The sequence below is a fragment of the Phalaenopsis equestris genome, unplaced genomic scaffold, assembly GCF_001263595.1.
Source record: "Phalaenopsis equestris unplaced genomic scaffold, ASM126359v1 Scaffold000133, whole genome shotgun sequence".
NCBI lineage: Eukaryota > Viridiplantae > Streptophyta > Magnoliopsida > Asparagales > Orchidaceae > Phalaenopsis > Phalaenopsis equestris.
Genome location: NW_018164575.1, coordinates 69,719 through 91,758, shown reverse-complemented (window position 1 = coordinate 91,758; position 22,040 = coordinate 69,719). Strand labels below are relative to the sequence as shown.

The 22,040-nt window shown below is 34.8% G+C and overlaps 1 protein-coding gene across 1 annotated transcript in view; it reads left to right on the top strand.

The window, feature by feature from the left end:
- LOC110021321 (tetratricopeptide repeat protein SKI3) overlaps window positions 1–22,040 on the top strand; it is a 92,219-nt gene that overhangs the window by 21,535 nt on the left and 48,644 nt on the right. The window contains 11 exon segments of the mRNA XM_020719765.1: window positions 5,240–5,487; window positions 5,568–5,739; window positions 5,807–5,922; window positions 6,013–6,070; window positions 9,907–9,960; window positions 14,387–14,522; window positions 15,276–15,538; window positions 15,798–15,873; window positions 15,999–16,097; window positions 17,061–17,155; window positions 21,892–21,967. Of these exon segments, the coding sequence (XP_020575424.1) occupies window positions 5,240–5,487; window positions 5,568–5,739; window positions 5,807–5,922; window positions 6,013–6,070; window positions 9,907–9,960; window positions 14,387–14,522; window positions 15,276–15,538; window positions 15,798–15,873; window positions 15,999–16,097; window positions 17,061–17,155; window positions 21,892–21,967 (1,393 nt within the window).

Genomic DNA, 22,040 nt, shown 5'->3' with positions numbered 1-22,040 from the left:
TATATATATATATCTAAATTAAAACGTCCTTCCGAAACGGGCGACGGAATTTCGATTCCGGCGACCGACAACTTCTTACGGGCGACCTCCACAAAACAACTTTTTTAGCTGCCGACAAGATCACAACTGAATTTGGATAAACTATTAAGGAACATTAGAACCTTGGTTGTGATCATAGTATAATGGTGTTATTTAGGGGAAGACTTTGGCCGTAAACTCTCTTTTTTGTGCCATTTAGTGGCAAAATCACATGGTCATAGGACACAATCCATTTTTGTGTGGCGTGAGATCTTTTGAGTGACCATTGAGGTATGTATAACAATGATTTTTTATAAATTTGGGTTGACATTAAATTTTATCACTCTTGATAAAGTATTGTGAGTGATGCATGGATTTTTTTTAAGTGTAAAGTGGTAAATTTTACGTTGAACATTTATTATTTTTAAAATTTTTTTTATATATAAATTCTTATCTAAATTTATGCCCCAAAGTGTTTTGCTTATAACTCGAGCATTTTAATGATATTATCCTCTTTAATTGAAATTTATGAACTTTGCCATTGGTACGGTATTTGATTCAACTTTGATTGCTTAAATTTTATCAACTCTGCATTTTTTTTCTTGGCAATGGATTAGGTTTGTAATCTCTTTTGCTTTAGCTTTAAAGTTTTGTTTGCATTAAAGATTATGGACTCTACTCTTATATGTAGTGGTTTGAGTTTGTGATTTATATATAATTGAGCTCATCTGGACATTTATTATATTAATGTTTACCATAGATGTATGTCTTGTCAATTCTAATTGTTGAAACATGGAAGTTAAGATCCTGCACTATGGTTAGATTACCCACTCGAGAGTGTGTAGCTTGATGTTTTTGAATTTGATTAATAAATATTTTTTGAAATAGTTATCTTTTAAATATTAGCTCTCTTCTCAAAACAAGGTAATTTAAGTTGATTTTATATTAGTCCTCACAACATTTTTTAGGTTTTATATTCTGGATTTTGTCCCCTTCATGAAAGCACATCCAAATATTCAATATTTGATGATGTGCATGCCCTTTGGTTGATTTATATAATACATTTGCATGATTGATGATGTTGTTGACTGTTTTTTGGTGCATTTTATATGATGCAATTGCATGTTTTTAAAAATATCTTTAAAGATATATCATGATACATGCATGTAATTTGAAAATTTCTAAATTTTGTTATTTGCACGAGAATTTTTTTATTAGGATATGTACAAATACATTATTTTGTGATTTAAAGTTTTTTTTTTTTTGGTATGCTTGTGTGTTTCTATTATGGATCTTGTGGTATTATTTAGGAATTAGATTTTATTTCACATTGTTCAAGCATCTTCTTATGTAGAATCTTCTTTCTCTAGTAAATAGAGGCATTGTTTTAATTATCTTTTGTCATTCAAGTTCAATCAATTCCCTTAATTTTCTGAACATTCTTAGTTGGAAGATTGTGTCTGTTATTAATGTGCAATGTGTCAATGCCTTTGTTAAGTCCTTTGTAAGTTCTTTGTAACTCTTATTTGAGCTAGTTGACTTGCTCAATGGGTTAAACATTCAATTTTGTTGCATTTTAGCCTGATAGGTTTATCTTAATTGATTCTTTTTGGGATGTATTTCTACAAAATTTTGGTGGCCCTCTGACATTTTTTTTGGTGTAGGAGGTGTCTACAAGAGCTATGCCTTTCTACTGCACATAGAAAAACGTGCACTATTGGTATCATGAGACACTGTGATGGAGGGTGTTATAACCTATTATGCTCAGAAAAAGCTCACATAAGCTTTCATTTCATTTATAAGAAGATGTTTGAACATAAGCTTTCCCATTGCGCTAAAAAAACATGCATGAGTATTTATTTTTTATATTTTTTCATTATTTTGATCAAGATCTTTTTGCCTTTATGTTCATTTTGATTATTTTGTTCGAGTCTCGTTAGTTTGATTTTTTTTGAGCTTTTAGGCAACTTTCTTCCATAGGAGGGCATCTATAGGAGTCTAGGCTTATTTTATATGCCAAGAAAGATACATCGTTGATGTCATAAGACAATATAGTGAAAGTCTATTATCCTGCTATGCCAAGGAAGGCGTGTATGAGCGTTTGTGCATCTGCATGAAATTTGCAATTATATTCTACTACATTTGAACAACATGCATAAGTACTTATATAAACTTGATTGTCATGCTAAGAAAAATGAATACATTGCTTTGCCAAGCATTGCCTATGAGTTTCTCTCACTATGCAAATGCACATAGGTTTTGCTTTTTGAGCCAAACATGTCATAATCAAAATTTTTAGAGTTTTAAGGATTTCATTTTTTAGGCCTTCACACATGAGGCGCTTTCAATGACAATAAAACGACAAGGTTGTGATGTCTGGCAATTAGTGGGACTACTTTCACATTTGATTAAAAATAAAATTTATGAAGAAAAAATTAGACTTACAGGCATTAATGTTCCAAATATGTAAGCAATTCATAATTTATTCTTACTAATTTTATAATACTTTACATGAACAATTTAGATGATTGAGAAAAAAATTGAACCTTTGTTATAAAAATTGAGATGCTCTACTCATACTATTTTAGATGAAACACAGATGTTTATTTTAGTAATGATTTCATGATGTGGGACAACCGTATTGGAAGTAAAAATTTATAGAATGATTTAACAATTTATTTGTTGAAAAGTTAAAAAAGGAATCCATGAAATCCGCAAATGGGAAGCCTGTGAGATTCTTATATATGTAAGATTAATTAATAATTGTATTTAGAAGGCACTAGAAATATGTTCCAAAATCAAGCTCAATCAAGAAATAGAAAGAGAATAAATCCTATAAAAATGACAATTTGGAGTTTTTTGCGATCACCTCACTCATGACATCAATTGCTTAATTTATCAAAAAAAAAAAAAAAATCTCATGAGACTTTATTAATAAGAATTCTTTTAATAAAATAAAAATTGAAATGCCTCCTCTTCCTCCAAACTACATGGTGAAAAGAAGAAAAAGGAAATAAAATGGTCCAAGTATTGCTAAATGTATAATCAAGAAAAAAGTTCACATACATTAGTTGAGGAAGGCTTAAAACTGACACTTACGAAAGTTTTTCTAACTTTGAATTATCCAAATGAGAGGAATATGATAACAATCTATCTCTTGAAACTTCAAAGATAAAACTTTCTGCAACAATTACTAGCAAGAAGGTTATTACAAATAATAATAAAATAATGTTATGATTAGTTTTTTTTTGAATGAAGAGAAAAAAGGGCAGATCATCAAAATCTCATCTCAAATTTTTGATCCTAGAAAAAGAGAGAAATTATCCAAACTCTTGAATGATAAAAAAAATGATCATAAACCAATTATTGATGCACCAATATATACTATAAAGTGTGAACCAAAATAAAGCTAATAAAAAAAAAGGAACAAAAACTATTATTGTTGACCTTAAAGCTCATTAAGAAGAAATAAACAATAGGACTTCCAAAATGTAATCTTTAATGATAATCCTATTACTTTTTGAAATAAAAAAATCCATTGTGTTCCTAGTTTATGAAAATGAATTTGATGATTGAAATATTTCTACCAAAATTAGGCCTTGCCAAATGAGTAAAAAATATCAAGAATTTTATAAACAAGAAATAGTTGATTTTCTAATTAAAGGAATTATTCGTAATTCTTATTCTTCTTAGAGTTGTACAATATTATATTTTTGAATGCTGTTGAAATGTAAAGAGAAAAAATCTTGATTAGTTATTAATTATAGATTAATAAATAAAATTTTAAAAAGGATGAAATTTCTAATCCATAATAAAAAATATACATAGTCAATTACATTAAACTAAAATATTTTTTAAAATTGATTTGAAAAATTGATATTGACAAATTCAAATAAAAAAATATGATATACATAAAATAACCTTCATCACTTCCTTCAGATATCACGAATAAAATGTAATACCCTTTGAAATTAAAATGCCCTGTCGAAATTTCAATATATTATATTCAATATGTACTTTAAATACATATTCATTTATATAGACAATGTTTAAATATTTTAAGAAATTATTAAGTAAGATTTTACATATTTATAAATAATTAAATGCTATTTTAAAAAAATTGATTTGTCAATTTCTTTTTAAAAATAAATTTTTTATTATTTTCTATGATTCTATTATCTTAATAAATAGAACAATAAAATTTGATAATAAATTTTCAATTATTGTTTAAGGTAAAAATTAATTAATTTGTATTGGAGTATTATCTTATATTGTATATTTTTATAATTAAAAAGTTATAGATGGTGCGCTTTTATTTGATAGATTAAATGGGAATCCATCGCCATGGACATACATTTATGCTAATATTATTGAGAAAATCCTGGAAGGATTAAAAAAGTTAACTTGTTTAAACTTGACAATCCAACTAGTTTTGAGATAGTTTAAACTGATACTTCTAACTTACGACATAGATGTATTCTCATATAAAAAAACTCGAATGTAAAAATTAAAAAGATTCAGTTCTACAAGATGAAATCCTATTCAAATAAAATTTTTTACTATTTAAAAATGTTAACCATTGTTAAGCGAATGTCCAAGCTTCAGGACTATTTACTTAAGGAAAAAAATACCTACATTACATTGATTGTATTGCTATTAAAATTATCATTAGAAATGATGTTGTAATTTGGCTTTTAGATTATTATTTTATAATTGTCAAGCTCAATTTTATATTTTTGATTTTGACATTGAATTAATTTCAAATCAAATAGATTTTTTAACTTGAGAATTTTAATAAGGAAAACTAGGGGTGGACAAGCCCAATGAGGATAGCTTCCATGGGCCCCCAAATTCAACGGGTTATAGAGGGAATCCTTCGTGTGGGAGGAGAGACGGTAATTATCCCCTAAAACGTTAAACTTTTTAACATACCTATGCAACATTGCTTCTAAAATAGAAGTAGGAGAATCCTCCGGTGCTCAAGAAGAAGCATAAAATATAATCAATGAGGTGATTGCCTTAGTCACTTATTACAAAATTAATCTGACAAAAATAAATAAATATGTTAAGAAAACACATTTATTTTGTAGAAATTTTGATGAAAATATTCAATGAAGCAAATATTTAAGGTATCAAGTTCGAATTTACCGTATAAAGTGTTTTTTTGTGTTTTCAACTGTTATAACAACATTTATCAGTATGATTTGTCCTTTCTTAACAGATTGCTTATGCAAAATGCTTACCATGGGAGTGCAAGATTACTAATAACCACAATGATGAGGAGGCTTGCAAAGAAAGCATCAATGACTGGAAAAATAGATGCCTTTCAGCTGCAAAAAATGCAAGGCTCTTGTATCAACGAGCTTTGCATTTGACCCCATGGCTGTCCAATTTATATGCTGATATTGCAATCACGCTGGATCTCATTTATGCTTTGGATGAGAGAGATAAATCAGAGCATGATACTCAGTACGGATTATCTGTTGAATACCTAAGTTTTCATTTGATATTTCATATAGCTTGTTAACTTTTCAATTTATATTCACCAGTCAGTTACCCGAGAGGATGTCTTTGGGAAGCTTAGTTTTTGAGGGAGTTAATTGTGAGTTTTGGGTTATACTGGCCTGTGTAACAAATGATTATGCCCTTAAGCAGCATGCTCTTATCAGGGGATTGCAATTGGATATTTCTTTGGCTGTATCATGGGCATATCTCGGGAAGGTAATGGCGTTTTTTTTTTCTTTTTTTTTCCTATCAGTAGTTATTCATCTTATGTTGTGTTTTGCAGCTTTACATAAAAATTGGTGAAAATAATTTGGCTAGTCAAGCATTTCATCGTGCTAGAAGTTTAGATCCCTCCTTAGCATTACCATGGGCTGGCATGTCAGTAGCTTCGCATGACCGGTAATTTTTTTTTTCCGCAATTGAAAACATAATCAATTTGGTGCATTAATTCTTGGGTTCTACCTTGTCTTATTAAAATTTTTTTTGAAGGAACTATTCCCTGAGTGAAGCTTATGAAAGTTGCCTAAGAGCTGTGCAGATTATGCCTGTATGTACTTTCCAATCATCTTGATTTCTTGCCTTTGGAATTTTTTCACAGTAACACCTGCCTGTAATCTTTTAGCAACATCTAAGATAAATTTGCAATTATGATACTAGAGGAGAAACCCAAACAAAAAAGAGGCTTATATTAATAGGGAAATAGGGTGACAACACACACAAACTGAAAATAACATCACCCAAACATAAAATAACAAACTGAAACACCTTGAAAGTGCGTCACAAGGGCGGTAGAGGTTGGCTAAGTGGATCAGGATGGTTAGCAGGGTGGCAACAACAAAGATGGAGTGTTGGGTGGCAGGTTTGGCTGCAGAACATCGGGCTGCGGACAACCAGTTTGGAGGGGCTGGACAACAGGTTTGGATGTTGGAAAGTGGGATGGAGGTGGTTGGGGCAGGATTGGGGTGGCCGGCGGCTAAGGGGGAAGGGAATGGAAGGCTTAGGGAAGATAAAAGTGAAAATACAATCACCACCTCGGAGTAGGATAGAACCGAAGCACCACCACCTTCTCGTATACAACCCACTAAGGGAGAAAGGACTCCACACAGGAATCTGAAAGCCATACACAACAAGAACTAAATCCTAAATCCAAAAAAACAGTAATTTAAAGACTCTCACAAGGGAAAAATAGAAACGGAAAGCTCCCATATGGTATTCACCAAGGAAGGAGGGGAAAAGTATTGGCAGCAATGTCACCCTTCCCAATATGTCGCTCGATCGAGCGAAAGGTGTGACGGAGTGGGAGACGTAAAAGGAAAGACTGCCCGGGTCGTAAGAAGTCGCTCGGTACTTTGGAAACTTGGATTGGGTCCTCTGGATTGGTCCCCCATGCCAATCGGTTCAGTCGGCTGCGTTTCCCCCCTCCGTGGGGGAAAATCCTGCACCCGCATCTGTAGCGGGAAGGGGGAAAGCCCCGTGTCAGTTTCTTGGGGTTGGAGCCTTGACTTTATTAATCGAAGCTTATGGCTCCTCGTGACACGACATCAAGTCCCTCAGTAGGTCGATCATGTCGGCGTTACGATTCCAGAACACATTCTGATAGAATAGGTATCCGTCTTCTTTTGGCATATTCTGAGCTGAAACTGTAGGAAAATAAGTATTCTCAACGATCATGTATCGAGCCATTTCAGTGGTAACCTGTTTCTTCTACTCCTCGTACTCTCTATCTCAGGGTCCACTAGAACTGGTGGCGTCTCTTCCTCACTAGTTGCATGTGGATAATCCTCCTGGAAGTCTTCATTTTCTCTCGTATCAACTGTCATTGCCCAATTTTTCAACAACACCCTGCTCAGTGAAATAGATCTCTCCCTTTGTGGTGCATTATGTTTCCAAATGCTCAAATCGGTGGCATTTGCGAGACTTCCTGGCTGTGAGTGATTTAGGGATGTGGTCGGGTCTCACCTGTTTCCTACTCTGAATCAGTTTGTCCTCTTACGCGGTCGTTTTGGGTGATCCCTCGGGTGCACTCTGGCTATAAGATCTTGAGGTTGACCCCTGCCTGGAAAATGTGGGGCCACTTGTTGTTGTGGTCCCTCCACTTCTAAAGCTAGACTCTGCAGTAGCGAGCTGGTAGGAATTAGTCCGTGTCTCCCGCTTCATCTTCATATTTTCTCAATCTCTTCTTCGACTCTCCCGATAACGATCGAGGGTAACCTCCCATTGAACATCTTCAATGCCTGTAATCCACTACTGAAGTCGGCGGATCTCTCGCCGTATCTCCTCTCGGGTGGGCTCGGACATGTATCTCGCTGGTGGTATGGCTAAGGTTTAAGAATAAGAAAGGGAATTTTTTGTCGGGTTTGGGTTGTGGAAAAGATATTTGTTGGTAAGAACTAAAGTTTTGGTTTATAGCAGATGCTAGGAAATTCTAGGATAGGACTTGGTTTGGGCTAGCTTTGATACCAAGCGATATCGGAGGATAAATTCGAACCACAAAAGAAACTTTTATTAATAGGTAAATAGGGTTACAACACACACAAAATGAAAGTAACATCACCTAAACATAAAATGACGAAACTGAACACCTCGAAAGTGCATCCCAAGGGTGGTAGGGATTGGCTAGGTGGATCGGGATGGCTAGCGGTGCTCGGGGGGTGGTGGCAGAATTGATGGAGCGTTGGACGACAGCTTTGGCTGCAGAGCAACGGGTTGTCGGGCTGGACAGCTGGTTTGGAGGTGCTGGACAGTTGGTTTGGAGGCTGGAAAGTTGGCTGGAGGCAGTTGGGGAAGGATCGGGGTGGCTGACGGCCAAGGGGGAAGGGAAGGTAAGGTTTAGGGAAAAATAAAAAGGAATATTCAATCACCACCTTGAAGTAGGATATAGCCGGAGCACCACCAACAACTCGGATACAACTCACAAATGAAAAAAATGACTCCACATAGGAATCTGAAAGCGATACACAACAAAAACTAAACCCTAAATCTTGAAAACAGTAATTTAAAGACTCTCATAGGGAAAAAACAAAAAAGGAAAGCTCCCATAAGAAAATTACTGAAAAAGGAGGGGAAAGGGATTGGCTGCAATGCTGCCCTTCCCAATATGCCACTTGATTGAGCGCGAGGTGTGACGGGGCGGGAAATAGGAAAGGAAAGGCAGCCCGGGTCGTATGAGGTTGCCCGGTACTTTGGAAGCTTGGACTGGTCCCCCAAGCCAGCCGGTTCACTCGGCTGGCCCGTTTCCTGTCTCCGTGCCAAAAAAATCCTGAACCTCCATCCATAGAGGGAAGGGGGAAAGCCCTGCAGCAATTATGCTATTATTGGATCGGTGCTTTCTCTGTTGTTTACATAGCCTTATTAGTTATAATATAAAGCCTTATGGTTTGATCAGGACAAATCTTGTTCTATAAGATTTCCGAAAATATATTGTTCCATTTTTTATCTGAATTTGTTAGAAATATATCATTACTTTTTCTGAGGATCATATAGGATATATGAGTTGCATATCAGGTTACAAATATTTTCTTACGGTTTGTCAAGAAAACTTCCTTTTGAACATAGTTAAACCTGCATTGGTTTCTTTGAACAATGGCTCTGCAGTATGTAAGGCTGAAAAGCGAGAGGGTAAACTATATTATGGTGTCTAAAAAGTTAGAATACCATGGCCATATCATTTGGGATTATACGAATTTAAAAATATCCAGTTGGAATAGATAAGGATATCACCAGATTCTAGCAATAAACCTGATGTTCTATCAAATGATTCATATTTGGGCTAAAAAATTGGATTTAAGAGCACCCCTTTCTAATGATATGTTTTATTAGATGGTGATAATTTTTTGAGCTGATTTATAAACTATTTCAGCTAGCATATTATCAAAACTGTTGTCAGACAATGGGTCTGTTTTTGGTGGCTACACTTGTTTGTAAAAGTAGCATTAGAGCTATCGTGAGAAAAGTTGATTTTTTTTAATTATATAATTTTTTTTAGAAGTTGAACAGTAGCTTTTCTATAGCTATCACTTTCGCGTAGATCTAATTATAATATATTGAGTCTCACTAAATTTATTTCAGTAAAAGACAAGAAAATTGTAACCAAATAGTAATGTGGCAGCTGTTGATAAGCAAACTTGTGAAAAGCAGCCTCAGATAGATCTTAAATTTCAGTTTCTTCGTAGAATAAAAAGCACCTTGTTAATATATAGAACAATGGAACAGAGCGCATTGCAATAAGTTTGTCCCAGCAATCTATTTCATTATACAAATACTGAATAGTTTAGAATTTTTTCTTTCTTTTTTAACTTTGCTTATTGTTAGATAATATTATTACATAAAGTATCCTACTCCCTTTTGTACAATTATTTTAAAATTTGAACTGGTTACATTCAGGTTGCAGAGTTTCAGATTGGTCTTGGTCTTTCCGGTCATTTATCTTCTCCGCAGGTGTGTTAACGACTTTTGGTGATTTTTCTATATTATTGTGATACTCTTCTAAACAGCCTTTTATTTCACCCTTTGAAAAAAGTTGGTGTTTGTCATGGCACTTCACATAATCTGATATCTATGTATAGTAAGTGTTCTGTAATAGAAATGTATAATTAGCCGCTCTTATCCTGGCAGCATGGCTAAAATTGCATCAGATGGATGAACCTTTGAGGTCCGTCATCTCAACTGACTATTATGGATGAGTATGGCTTAGTGAGAGGAGGCTGTATGTTTTAGTTTCTTTTTCTTTTACATTCTCTTAACTTGAGCAGTCTGTGAATTTAATTTGAATTAATTTTGAATGCCCTATACCTTGTAAGTTTCAGGCACCTTTCAGCCCCAGGCCAAATCATTAGCTGGCCTTGTTTATTCAGACGTTTCAAAAGATGGCAACTGGTTTCTTTTCTTATGCTAAAACTTTTTCTGCATAAAGGTTTCAACTTAACAATGCAATGTTGCAGAAATACTGTTTTGGAGTTTTTGGGTTGAGATGGGGCACTGAAGCTGTCATGACCCAGCTTGATAGCTTATAATTAACCAAGTCAAGATTTACGGTTGGACGATATTAACCTTTCATTAATATTTCATAGAGTTTCATAACTTTTAATTTATTAAAGAGTCACTAAGATGCCACAAAATATATTAAATAGAAATTTAAATCTTCAAGAAGCAATATAGTTTTCAAATAAAAAACATCGTAATCCACACGCAACAATATCTCTACCGAGAAGCAAGCAATATAAAGAGAAAACTACAATCATATCACAAGATAGTACCTATCAGTTGTAGTTCACCAGTAAACTAAAACTCTTTCCAGACCCATCAATTTACAGTTTTTCACTGTTTAGTGAGCTGTTACAATCTTATTATGCATTAAATTCATATGTAAATGCTATTCATGAATTGTCAAAAGAAAACTAGTTTATTACTTAATAAATCTTTATGCTTTTATTTTAAATTTACCCATTCTCGTCTCAAATTAAGTATTTACCTTTTTTGTAACAACCACTAAAAATGATAAATCAATAATTGAATAGACATAAGTATAATGACCTCTTTGTTTTGCTTCTTAGGAATCGCATATCCCTACCGAAGAGAGCAGAAACCGAATGAGAGAAACAAAGTGCAAGTGATCGTTGGAGAGGGAGAGAAATCGAGAGGAGTATACGAAGTTGAGGCCGACAAGTCCAAAAGAAGAAGAAAGGAGGAGAGGGGAAAAGGAAGGTTGCGGCTCACCTCGATCAACCATTTCCTCATTTTGGGGAGGTTCGTATGGCTCACAAAGATTGATCGAACGCCCTAAGGTTTTTTCTTGAGGATTTCCTCACCCCAACTGAGTCGAAGGGAGGAAGGAAAGAGGGAAGCTGCTCGCACGAAACCTTCAACCGGTTGCAAGGGAAGTAGAACTCGAAACCCTAGTAGAGTGATTCTGGTGCGACGAGGAAGGAGAATCGCACACATGCATGCAATGCTGAATAGTTGAGCTGTGATTGAAGTTAGAGGAAGAAAAAGGGAGCCGAAGCCAATGAACCTTGCTTGCGTGCGTGAAAGAGTCAACCGGAATATATAAAGAAAAGTTTAAGGTTTTTAATTAAATAAATTAAGAAAATGTTATATATGTATGTATGTGTGTGTTTGTGTGTTTAATTGGAAGTTTAATTATGTTAGGATTTAAGCTGTAAAAGATTCAGATTTAAATCGAGAAAAAGGCTATCGACAATAAAGAAAGATTAGGGTTTTAAATTCTATAAGTTTTTTTGTATAAATTAATAATATTTTATATTAATATTAATTTTTATAATTGAACTTAAAATTTAAGTAGTGAAATCATAATTAAATTGGTGTAATACAACAATAATATATAATTAAATTAAACCATAATTAAGCAAAGTGATAATTGAATATTTTATATTTTATAGGTGTTAATTTAAAAGAAGTGATTCCAGTTAAGAGGGAGCAGTTTGTCTATGATTGAGGTGAGTAGTTGTACTTTTAAGTTATAATAATATTTAGTTTCTTCTAAATTCAATTCGCTTTATGATTTGGTCAGATTGGTTTTTCTGGCTCTTTAAGTTCAATTGATCATATTGAGTGTATGTCACTTATATTTTCATGTCATTTAAATCCATAATTCAGGTTATTGAATGGTATGAAAAGAAAATAAAAATGAGATTTATTATTTTGATTGCTTGTATGTGCACTTGACTATGATGGAGATATCCTTTTATGGTACTAGTGGGAAAACACTAAGGTACTCTTGTACGTAAATGAAAAAGTATATTGATATTAAAATACCTTTAATAGTACAATTAGACGGTGCTCCTGTGACAGATGTGTACGGATTAAAAAGATATTGATATGGATAGTAAAAACCATCAAATGCTCTTATATTTTTACACAGTTTAATTGACATGCATGTTTGCTTTTTTTTCATTGAATTACTATAGTTTAGGGGTATGAGTATTCACTAGCTTTATTTAGCTTATTGTTATTTGAAACTATTATTTCAGGTTTAAATTATTTGATTAAGAGATTAGCAATAACAGAGTAATATTTACAGAAAATGTGAACAACTAGAAATGAGGTAAATTTAGCTGTTTTATTTTAATTCATTTTAGTAGTGGCTCTTTTGTACATTAAAATATTAATTCATCTGATCGTCTGTTCTTTTAGTTAATCCAAGTCCTGGGCTGGGTCGTGACGTTTTTTAACCCCTTTAAGAATTCATATCTGGATTACCGTTAAATTCGAAGGTATATTCTAAATTATAACAGTAGGCACCCGAAAAACTTTGCACCCCAAGGTACATCTTTATCATTTTTATATTTTTTTTTCTTGTTTTTGTATATCATGTGCTCTGTCAGTACCATCTAGGGGTAAATTCTGATTGATTTAAGTCTTTACTTATCATTTTATATCAATTTAAAAATCACTTAAATAGACTTTCATATGCCAATTTTTTTTCCTTCCATTTGTAAACATTCAAACATTCAAAATGTAAAACATAAATGAAATATTTATTTTTAAAACCATAATGCAATATCACTTTGATCATATAGAAATGCAACTTCTAATTAAATCATTAATCTAATGTCAATAAGAAAGTAATTACTTATCTCAATTGATATGACTACTCTCCTTAAATTTTAAGTGACCTTTGAAATATTTATTTCCTTCACTTCCTGAAGCACAAACAAATTTCAATCTCTCTATCGTTCTTTAATTAAATAGTTTGACAAATTAAAATCAGTAAAATTAATTTATAAATTGATATGAAATTGATTTTACCATAATTAAACTAATTTATATAATTAGATAAAATGTATAAATATTCACTTTATCCTTAATTGAATGGCAAAACCTAAGAATTTGTCAGTCTTCAATTTAATATAAACCTCAAATAAGCATTTACATTATCAATTATTTTATGGAAATAAAACTTCAACATTTATCTTCTCCTTATTGTATGACATCAATAATTTTTGCCTCCCATTCTTACGAAGTAAATGTGTTTTGATTAAAGGGTCCTATTATAATATTATAAAAGCAAACATTTATTTAAATTAAACCTTAAACAATTTTGATCCTCTGCCCTTACCCGCACGATCACGAGTCGCCTTTCTTCTGCTCCCACCTAAACCTTCCACTTGAAATATCTGTTTTAAATTGATAAAACCTTATATTTCATTAATATAACAGATTAATATATTAAATTTATATAATTAAAACTAAAAAAAATCAAATAACTCACCTTAACTTGTTGAACTTGGTTCGGGGCCCCTTATCCCAAATAATTCAGGCTTATTCTCCTCTGGTTGGGCACGAGCTCTTTTTCCCTTGTACGCACTCGATGCCTCCGTCTCTTTCTCCTTCCATCTTCGGTGTCAATTACTCACGCAAGCACCTACAGAAGAAGTCCTTTCCTCTTCAATTTGGGCTCGACCATACTCGGGAGGTCCATTATTTCATAGTTTATGTTTTTTCTGTCAAGTGACATTTTTCTTCGATCCGTGCTTTCATAAAATCTTCACAAACGAAATCTCTCTATTATGAAGCTTTGTACCATCTTATTCCAGGATCCTTTCAAGCTCTTTTATACAAGTCAAATCAGGTTGTATTTCTATTAAAATTATTAGAATTTATTTATGTTCCGTTATTTGCGTTTAGTTATTTCCTTTCCTTTTCAGATATTTCACAGTTTATGTATTTTCTTGTTTATGCTACTCTTATTTTATAACTCTTGTATCCTACATTTATATCTTTTTAATATCAATAAAATTATCATGCTGAATTTCAACATGGTATCAGAGTAAACAATTTAACCCTAGCTGTCATCAGAACACCACCCTAGCTGCTGACACTTCTTGCAGGCCATCTCCTGTAGGTTCTCATATCGCTGGTTCTCCTCTTCCTTGTCGATCTCCCGCCACTAGGCCCTTCATGTGTTGTTTTCAGCCTTGGCTTCCCTGCAGGCTTTCCCGTCACCAATTTTTTGAGGCTTGCTGCCACTGATCCTTCCGGTAGGTGTTTCTAGCAGCCGGACTTCCCTCCAGCCATCTCAATCTCGCTCTAGGACCGCTGGAGCACCTTCTTGCAACCAAATCTATCCTTCGCCGCTGATCCTCTCGCTACCGTCTCTTCCTCCTGCAATTCTACTCTTTCTATGTCTTGACATCCCAACCTTATTATTTGCTCAGTCGAAATCATGGCAAACTCCACCATTGAGCCTCCTATTGATAGTGCACTTGAGTTTACCAGAGGATCGATACCGAATTCAATCCCTTTGTAGACCAAAGAACTTAAAAAATAACATGAACTTTATGATCACCACCCACAAACTTAACAACTATAATTTTCTGCAATGGTCCCAGGCTGTCATTATTCTTCAAATGATGTAGGAAATTCGACCATCTCACAGGTATGATTCACGAACCTCTGAAGACTAACTCGACATATGCAGCGGGGAAGTGGAGAATTCCTTGGTGATGTCGTAGCTGAATAATTCGATGGTGACTTCGATTGACCATTTATACCTATTTTTTCCATCAACAAGTGCCCTCTGGATTGCAGTTCTTGATACCTAATCTGACATAGGAAATTCTGACCAACTCTATGAGGTTTTTAATAAGTCCGCGAGGCAAAACAAAGATCAAGGACCGTCACACAGTCCTACAATGACTTGGTTGCTTTATGGACAAAATGCGATCTCCAATACGACTACACTTGAGACACTCAAACTGATTTTTCCCTAATCCAAAAATTTTTGAAAAAAGATAATGTGTTCCAATTCCTGGCCGGCCTAAACAAGGTTTTCGATGAAGTTCGAGGCCGTATTCTTGGTTGGGATCCCGTTCAACTCGAGCATCATTCTCCGACATTCATCGAAATCAGGAGACTTGTCATGCTCTGCATCTTCACTCCTTCAGCCGAACCTTTCGCCTTGGTCTCTCTTTCAGGCCATCGTTGGCCAATCACTCCACGTGTGATTTCTGTCACAAACCCCACCATACCTGTGACAAGTGTTGCAAGCTCCACTGTAAACCAACAAATAAACCTTCAGCCAAATCCTCCGCTGTTAAGGGTCTTGTTACGACCTCAAAATCCATGATGGTACAACCGCCTCCCACTCGAAGCATCCTTGGATCACCAGCCGCATTAAGAGTTAGATGGAGCACTTAATTATGCTGTTTGGATTTAGTCAAGTCTCTTCCGGCCCGTCAACCTCTCATATCCGTCAAGGTAGCATTTTTACGACACTCTGCTTTTGCTTCTTATAATCTATGGATTTGATTCAGGTCAATTCTTCACGACATATTCTCCGTGCTCTGAGAGAGATTGAAAATTGCCGACACTCCTGTAATTCCATTGCGGGTAAAGAGTGTTGTTCTAACAGTCAAACTGACTTTAAAATACATGTTACACGTACCTATGTTGAAGTATAACCTCTTGTGAGTAAGTTTACATATGACATTTTCTGCAGATGTTTGTCTTTCAAGATTGTCATTCTGGGAGGATGATTGAAACTGCTAAGCAGGTAGTCGAGCTCTACTTCTTCCAAGGGAAATGCATTGCTGACGAGGATACTCCATCTAGTGGTTGTAGTTTTTCCCTGTCCACCGAACGTCCTATTTTGCTTTTACATTATCATTTGGATCATTCCAATTTTCAATATTTAAAACAGTTGCATCATTTGATGTTTACAAATAAAATTAAAAAAATATTGATTTCTTACTTTGATTGATGACCACACTTGGATGACTTGGATAAAGAAAAATCTGAAGTTTTGGTCATCTTAAAATAATTTCACTTATTCATTTTAAGCCAATTGAAATCATTCAGACTGACAATAGCCGTGAATTTTTTAACTCTATATTGGGATAATTCTTGGTAAGGGCATCCCCCATCATAGCTATTGTACGGACTCAACAAAATGGGGTAGTCGAGCGTAAAAACTGGGATCTTCTTAAAACTGCTCGTTCCATTATTTTTCAATATAATGTCCCGAAATATTTTTTGAATGAGTCCGTGTTTATCACCACATATTTCATCAATAGAGTCCCACAAAAATTCACAACTTTTGGAGTCCATTAGCCGTCTTTATATCGTGTTTTTTTATCAATCGGTTCTTCACCACTTTGGACTCCAAAATATTTGGGTGCACAACTTTTGTTTAGAAGATTGCCCCAACTCGTAGTAAATTTGATCCCCGTTCAATCAAATGTCTTTCTCGAACATTCTGCCACTCAAAAAAGCTATCGGTGCCTTGATTCTATCACAAATAAACTTTATGTGAGTGTCGATATTTCATTCTTTGAAAGTGTTGCCCTACTTCCCTAACACCGCCCCAAGTGCGGGGGAGCTAGATTTTTTCGACTCCGATGGATATTCCACCTACACCTCCAGCCACTATTATTAAGGAACCCTTAGTCCCACTGGATCCGCCACCAACCAGACCAACATCTTTTCCATCCACCCTCAGTGTCTATACTCAGTGCATCAAACCTTCGGTTGAGTCTTGTCCCAATGTTCCTACTCTTTAGCCCGTTGCCTCCTTACAGGTCTTGGAATCCACTCCAGCTGGCATATGCAGTACTACAATCAACTTGAGTGGATTACTCCTGCTCCGAATGAGAAGGTGAGTTCTACCATTGAGGTACGTAATCAGACACGCTCTCTTTATTTCATGGCAAAATATGTTTCATTCCACAGCTTATCGTCATCCTAAAGCATTTGCCACTTCATTGAGTGGATTATCCCCGCTCCAAAGCATTTGGCTCTTCCTTGATGAATTATCGTCTTTCATCAACTGTTGAAGTAAGGTTTGCGATGGTAGGTTGCAATAATGAATGAGATGAATGCCCTTCGGTGAAATAATAGATGGGATGTTGTTGAGCTTCAACGGGGAAAGAAAGCCATGAGTTGTCGGTATATTTTCAACACTGAATTTGTCTCTGATGGATCCTATGGACGTAATAAAGCGTGATTGGTCACTAAAGGCTACTCACAAACCTGTGGAGTTGACTATGAGGAGAAGTTTGCTTCGATATATTTTCAACACAAAATTTGACTCTGATGGATCTTTTGAATGTAATAAAGTGTGATTGGTCGCTAAAGGCTACTCACAAACCTGTGAAGTTGACTATGAGGAGAAGTTTGCTTCGGCATATTTTCAACACCAAATTTGACTTTGATGGATCTTTTGAACGTAATAAAGCGCGGTTGGTCGCTAAAGACTACTCACAAACCTGTGGAGTTGACTATGAGGAGAAGTTTGCTTTGGTTGCTAAGTTAAACACTATTCAAGTTCAGTTATCCCTTGTCATGAATCAAAATTGGCCCTTACTCCAACTGGATGTCAAGATTGCTTTCCTTAATGACAATTTCACAGAGGAGGTGTATATCTCTCTTTCTGCGGGCCCTAACTCTACTTCCTTTGGACAAGTGTGTCGACTGCAAAAGTCCCTTGACGGACTGATGCACTCCCTTCGGCCGCCTCGACAAGTTCGCGCAGGTGGTAATGGGTCATTCTCTCAAGCCCATTCTCTCATTCGATATTCCTCCAATGGCCATATTGTCATTCTCATTGTCTATAGTGATGATATTATAGCCCACAGGTAACGATCCGACAGCCTTGGAGTCTGATCAAGGATTCTTTGCCGTATCTTTTGAAATTAAGGATTTGGGGTCTCCCCGATATTTCTTAGGCATGGAAGTTGCTCTGTTCTTTTAGGGCATTTATCTTTTTCAACGCAATGTGATGAACCTATTAACCGAGACTAACTTTCTCCTTTACAAACCGGTTGCTGTTTCAATGGATCAAAATGAAAAATTTACAGATGTTCCCAATGCCGTTCCAGTGAATAAGACACGCTATCAATGCCTTGTGGGTAAACTTATTTAGCTCGCCCACATGTGCTACGACATCTGTTACGGTGGTATTGTAAGCAAGTTCATACATGACCCCTATGAGCACCATCTCAGTGCTGCACACTAGATTCTCCACTACTTAAATGACACACCAGACTTAGGTTTGTTGTTGTCTTTGCAGACCTCTCGCTCTATTGCAGTTTATATAAATGCTGATTGGGCTAGGTCCGTCCATGATTGACTATCTACCTCGAGTTATTGCTCCTTCATGTGGGGAAACCTTATCATTTGGAAAAGCAAGAAACATTTGGTGATTTCTCGTAGCATTGCAGAAGCCGAGATTTCTTCTATGTCTTTCGGAATATGTGAAGCTCTTTGGTTGAGCATCATGCTCAGCGAGTTATATATGTTGGTCTTTGTTTCTCTACACCTGTTCTGTGATAATGAAACCGCGATTAACATTGCTCATAATTCAGTCCAACATGATCACATAAAACATGTATAGATTGACCATCATTTCATCAAGGAGAAGCTTGATTCTGGGGAGATTTGTGTTCCATTTGCCCATCCTTTACTCAAATTGCAGATATCTTTACAAAACATCTTCCTCGGCCGTTGTTTGACGACTTCAAATCCAAGTTGAATATGATTGACATTCTTGCTTCAACTTGAGTGGGAGTATTAGAATTATTAGAATTTATTTATGTTGCATTATTAACTTTTAGTTATTTCCTTTCCTTTTCAAATACTTCTTACTTTATGTATTTTCCTGTTTATGTACTTTTTAGTTTATGTATTTTTTTATTTTATAATTGTTGTATCCTGTATTTATCTCTCTTTTGATATCAACAAAATTATTCTGTTGAATTCCAATAATATCAATTTAGTCAGCTATCACTTTACTTGTTTCATCCGCAATATACTTTCCAAGTAAAGAAATATAAAAAAATATTATGTACTCCTTGCATATAGGTTAGTAAAGTCAATCAGTAAGCCACACTTATAATCCTCTCCACAATCTGATATGGACGTACATATCTTGGGCTAAGTTTTCCTGTTTTCCCAAAACATTATACACACTTCAATGGACTTCCTTCGATAATGACAAATTCTCCAACTTCAAACATCACTAGTATGTGCTTGACATTGTAATATTTCTTTTGCCTATCCTGTACTTCCTTTAGTATGTCTCTGATAAGTCTAATTTTCTCAGTAGCATCGTCAACTAATTTACCTCCAATGAACCTTTTTTCACCGGCTTTAACCTAACATAAAGGTGTCCTACACTTTCTTCCATACAAAGCTTCATATAAAGCCATCCCTATACTAGCTTGATAACTGTTGTTGTAAACAAATCTTACTACAGACATATGTGATTCCTATCCTTCATCAAATTGAACGACACAAACTTAGTAGATCTTCCAAAGTCTGAATAGTTCTTTCTGGCTGGCCATTTGTCCGAGGGTGAGGCTGTGTTGAAAGTCAATCTGGTGCGCAAAGCTTCCTAAATATTCTTCCACAATTTGGAATTAGTTATCATTTTAGTCAGAGACAATAGACTTTAACATTCCATGCAATCTCACAATTTGATCCATATATAATTTGACTAATCTCTTAACTGGATTTGTTTGTCTAATCGACAAGAAATTGATAGAATTAGTAAATCTGTCAAAATTACCCAAATAGCTTCACGACCCCGACGTGATTGAGGCAACGCTATCACAAAGTCCATAGCAATCTCCTCTCATTTCCACTTTGAAATTGAGAAAGGCTGCAACTGACCTCCAGGACGCTGATGTTCTTCCTTCACTGGCTGACATTTAAGAGAGTCATAAATTCTTCCACACTTTCAATCTTAGCCTCCAAAATGTTCCTTTGAGATTTTGGTTTCATTTATTGCTCTGGTGAATAGTGTTACCAGATAAATGTGCATTCTATAGAATTTCCTGTCTCAAATTATTAACATTTGGAGCATAAACCTTGCCTTTATATTTCAATAAAATACCCCGAACTAACACATGCTTCTCCAAACTGCCTATATTAACCTGCTCCAAAATTTTTTGAACACTGCTATCTCTGGCTAATGAATTCTCGATTATCTTTCAAAGTGAATTGCACAATCAAACAATTTAATTGAGCCATATTGTTTTCAATATAATTAATTATGGATATCTTCAACTTTTCCAAATCCTTAAATGTTCTTGTTAAGTAAATAAACCATTTAAATTACATGAAACCTTCCTACTTAGTGCATCTGCAATCACATGTACATTTCTTGGATGATAGTGAATATCTTAATCACAATCTTTAATAAACTCCAGCCATCTTCGCAGCCTCATATTCAATTCTTTTTTAGCCAATATACATTTTAAAATTCGATGATCTGTAAATATTTCATATTTGACTCCATACAGGATAGTGCCTCCATATCTTTAGTGTAACCTCAACTACCGCAAGCTCTGAATCATGTGGTGTAATTTCCATACAAGATAGTGCCTCCATATCTTTAGTGTAACCACAACTACTGCAAGCTCCGAATCACGTGTGATTTCTTTCATTATTCTTTTATTGCATTCATTAAAGCATAGAAAACCATCTTTCTATGTTGCATCAGTACGTAACCCAAAAATTTAAAGACATCACTAAAAATTTGAAAACATCTGAACTTGAAGGAAAACTCAATAAGGAGCAGTCATTAAAAAGACTTTAGCTTTTGTAAAGCCTCCTCACAATGATCTGACTATTCAAACTTCATTGCCTTCTGTGTTAATCTTGTTAATGACATAGCAATATGTGAAAACTCTTCTATATATGTCTGTGATAACCCACCAGACCTAGAAAACTCCTAACTTTAGTAACAGTAGTAGGTCTTGGTCAATTTGCAATTGCCTCGATCTTATTATGATCCACAGAGATATAATCTCCACTAATAATATGCCCAAAAAATGCAACATTTTTTTTAGTCAAAATTCACATTTAGAAAATTTGACATATACTTTATTCTCTTTCAAAACCTACAAAACAACATATAAATGATCTGTATGATTAGTTTAATCTTTAGAATACATTAAAAAATCATTTTTAAAGACAATCACAAGAGTATCCAAAAAATGCTTGGAGACCCTATTTGTCAGATCTATAAAAATTGTTAGAGTATTCATCAATCAAAATGACATCACCACAAATTTTAGTGCTCATATATGGTCCTGAATTCTGTCTTCGCTATGTCATGCTCTTTAATCCTCAACTCGTGATAGACTGACCTTAGTTTAATCTTTGAAAAAATTCAGAAATCCCTTCTAATTGATCAAAAATGTTATCAATCATCGGCAGTGATATTTGCTTTTAATTTTAATCTTTTTCTACTCCTTATAGTCCATGAACATTCAGAGGCTCCCCCCTATCTTCAAGAATAATATTGGAGCTCTCTAAATTGAGGTAATAAGTTTGATAAACCCCTTATCTAGTAACTCTTGCAATTGACACATCAACTCTTGTAACTTTTTAACTGCCATGTTGTAGGGTGCCTTGGATACAAGTTCAAAACCTCATAAGAGCTCAATAGTAAAATCAATTTCTCGCACTGGTGGAAGCCTTGGTAAATCATCATGAAAAAATTCTAGTTGTTTCATCACTGGAATATCACCTAAAGACTTTACTTTCTCAGAGTT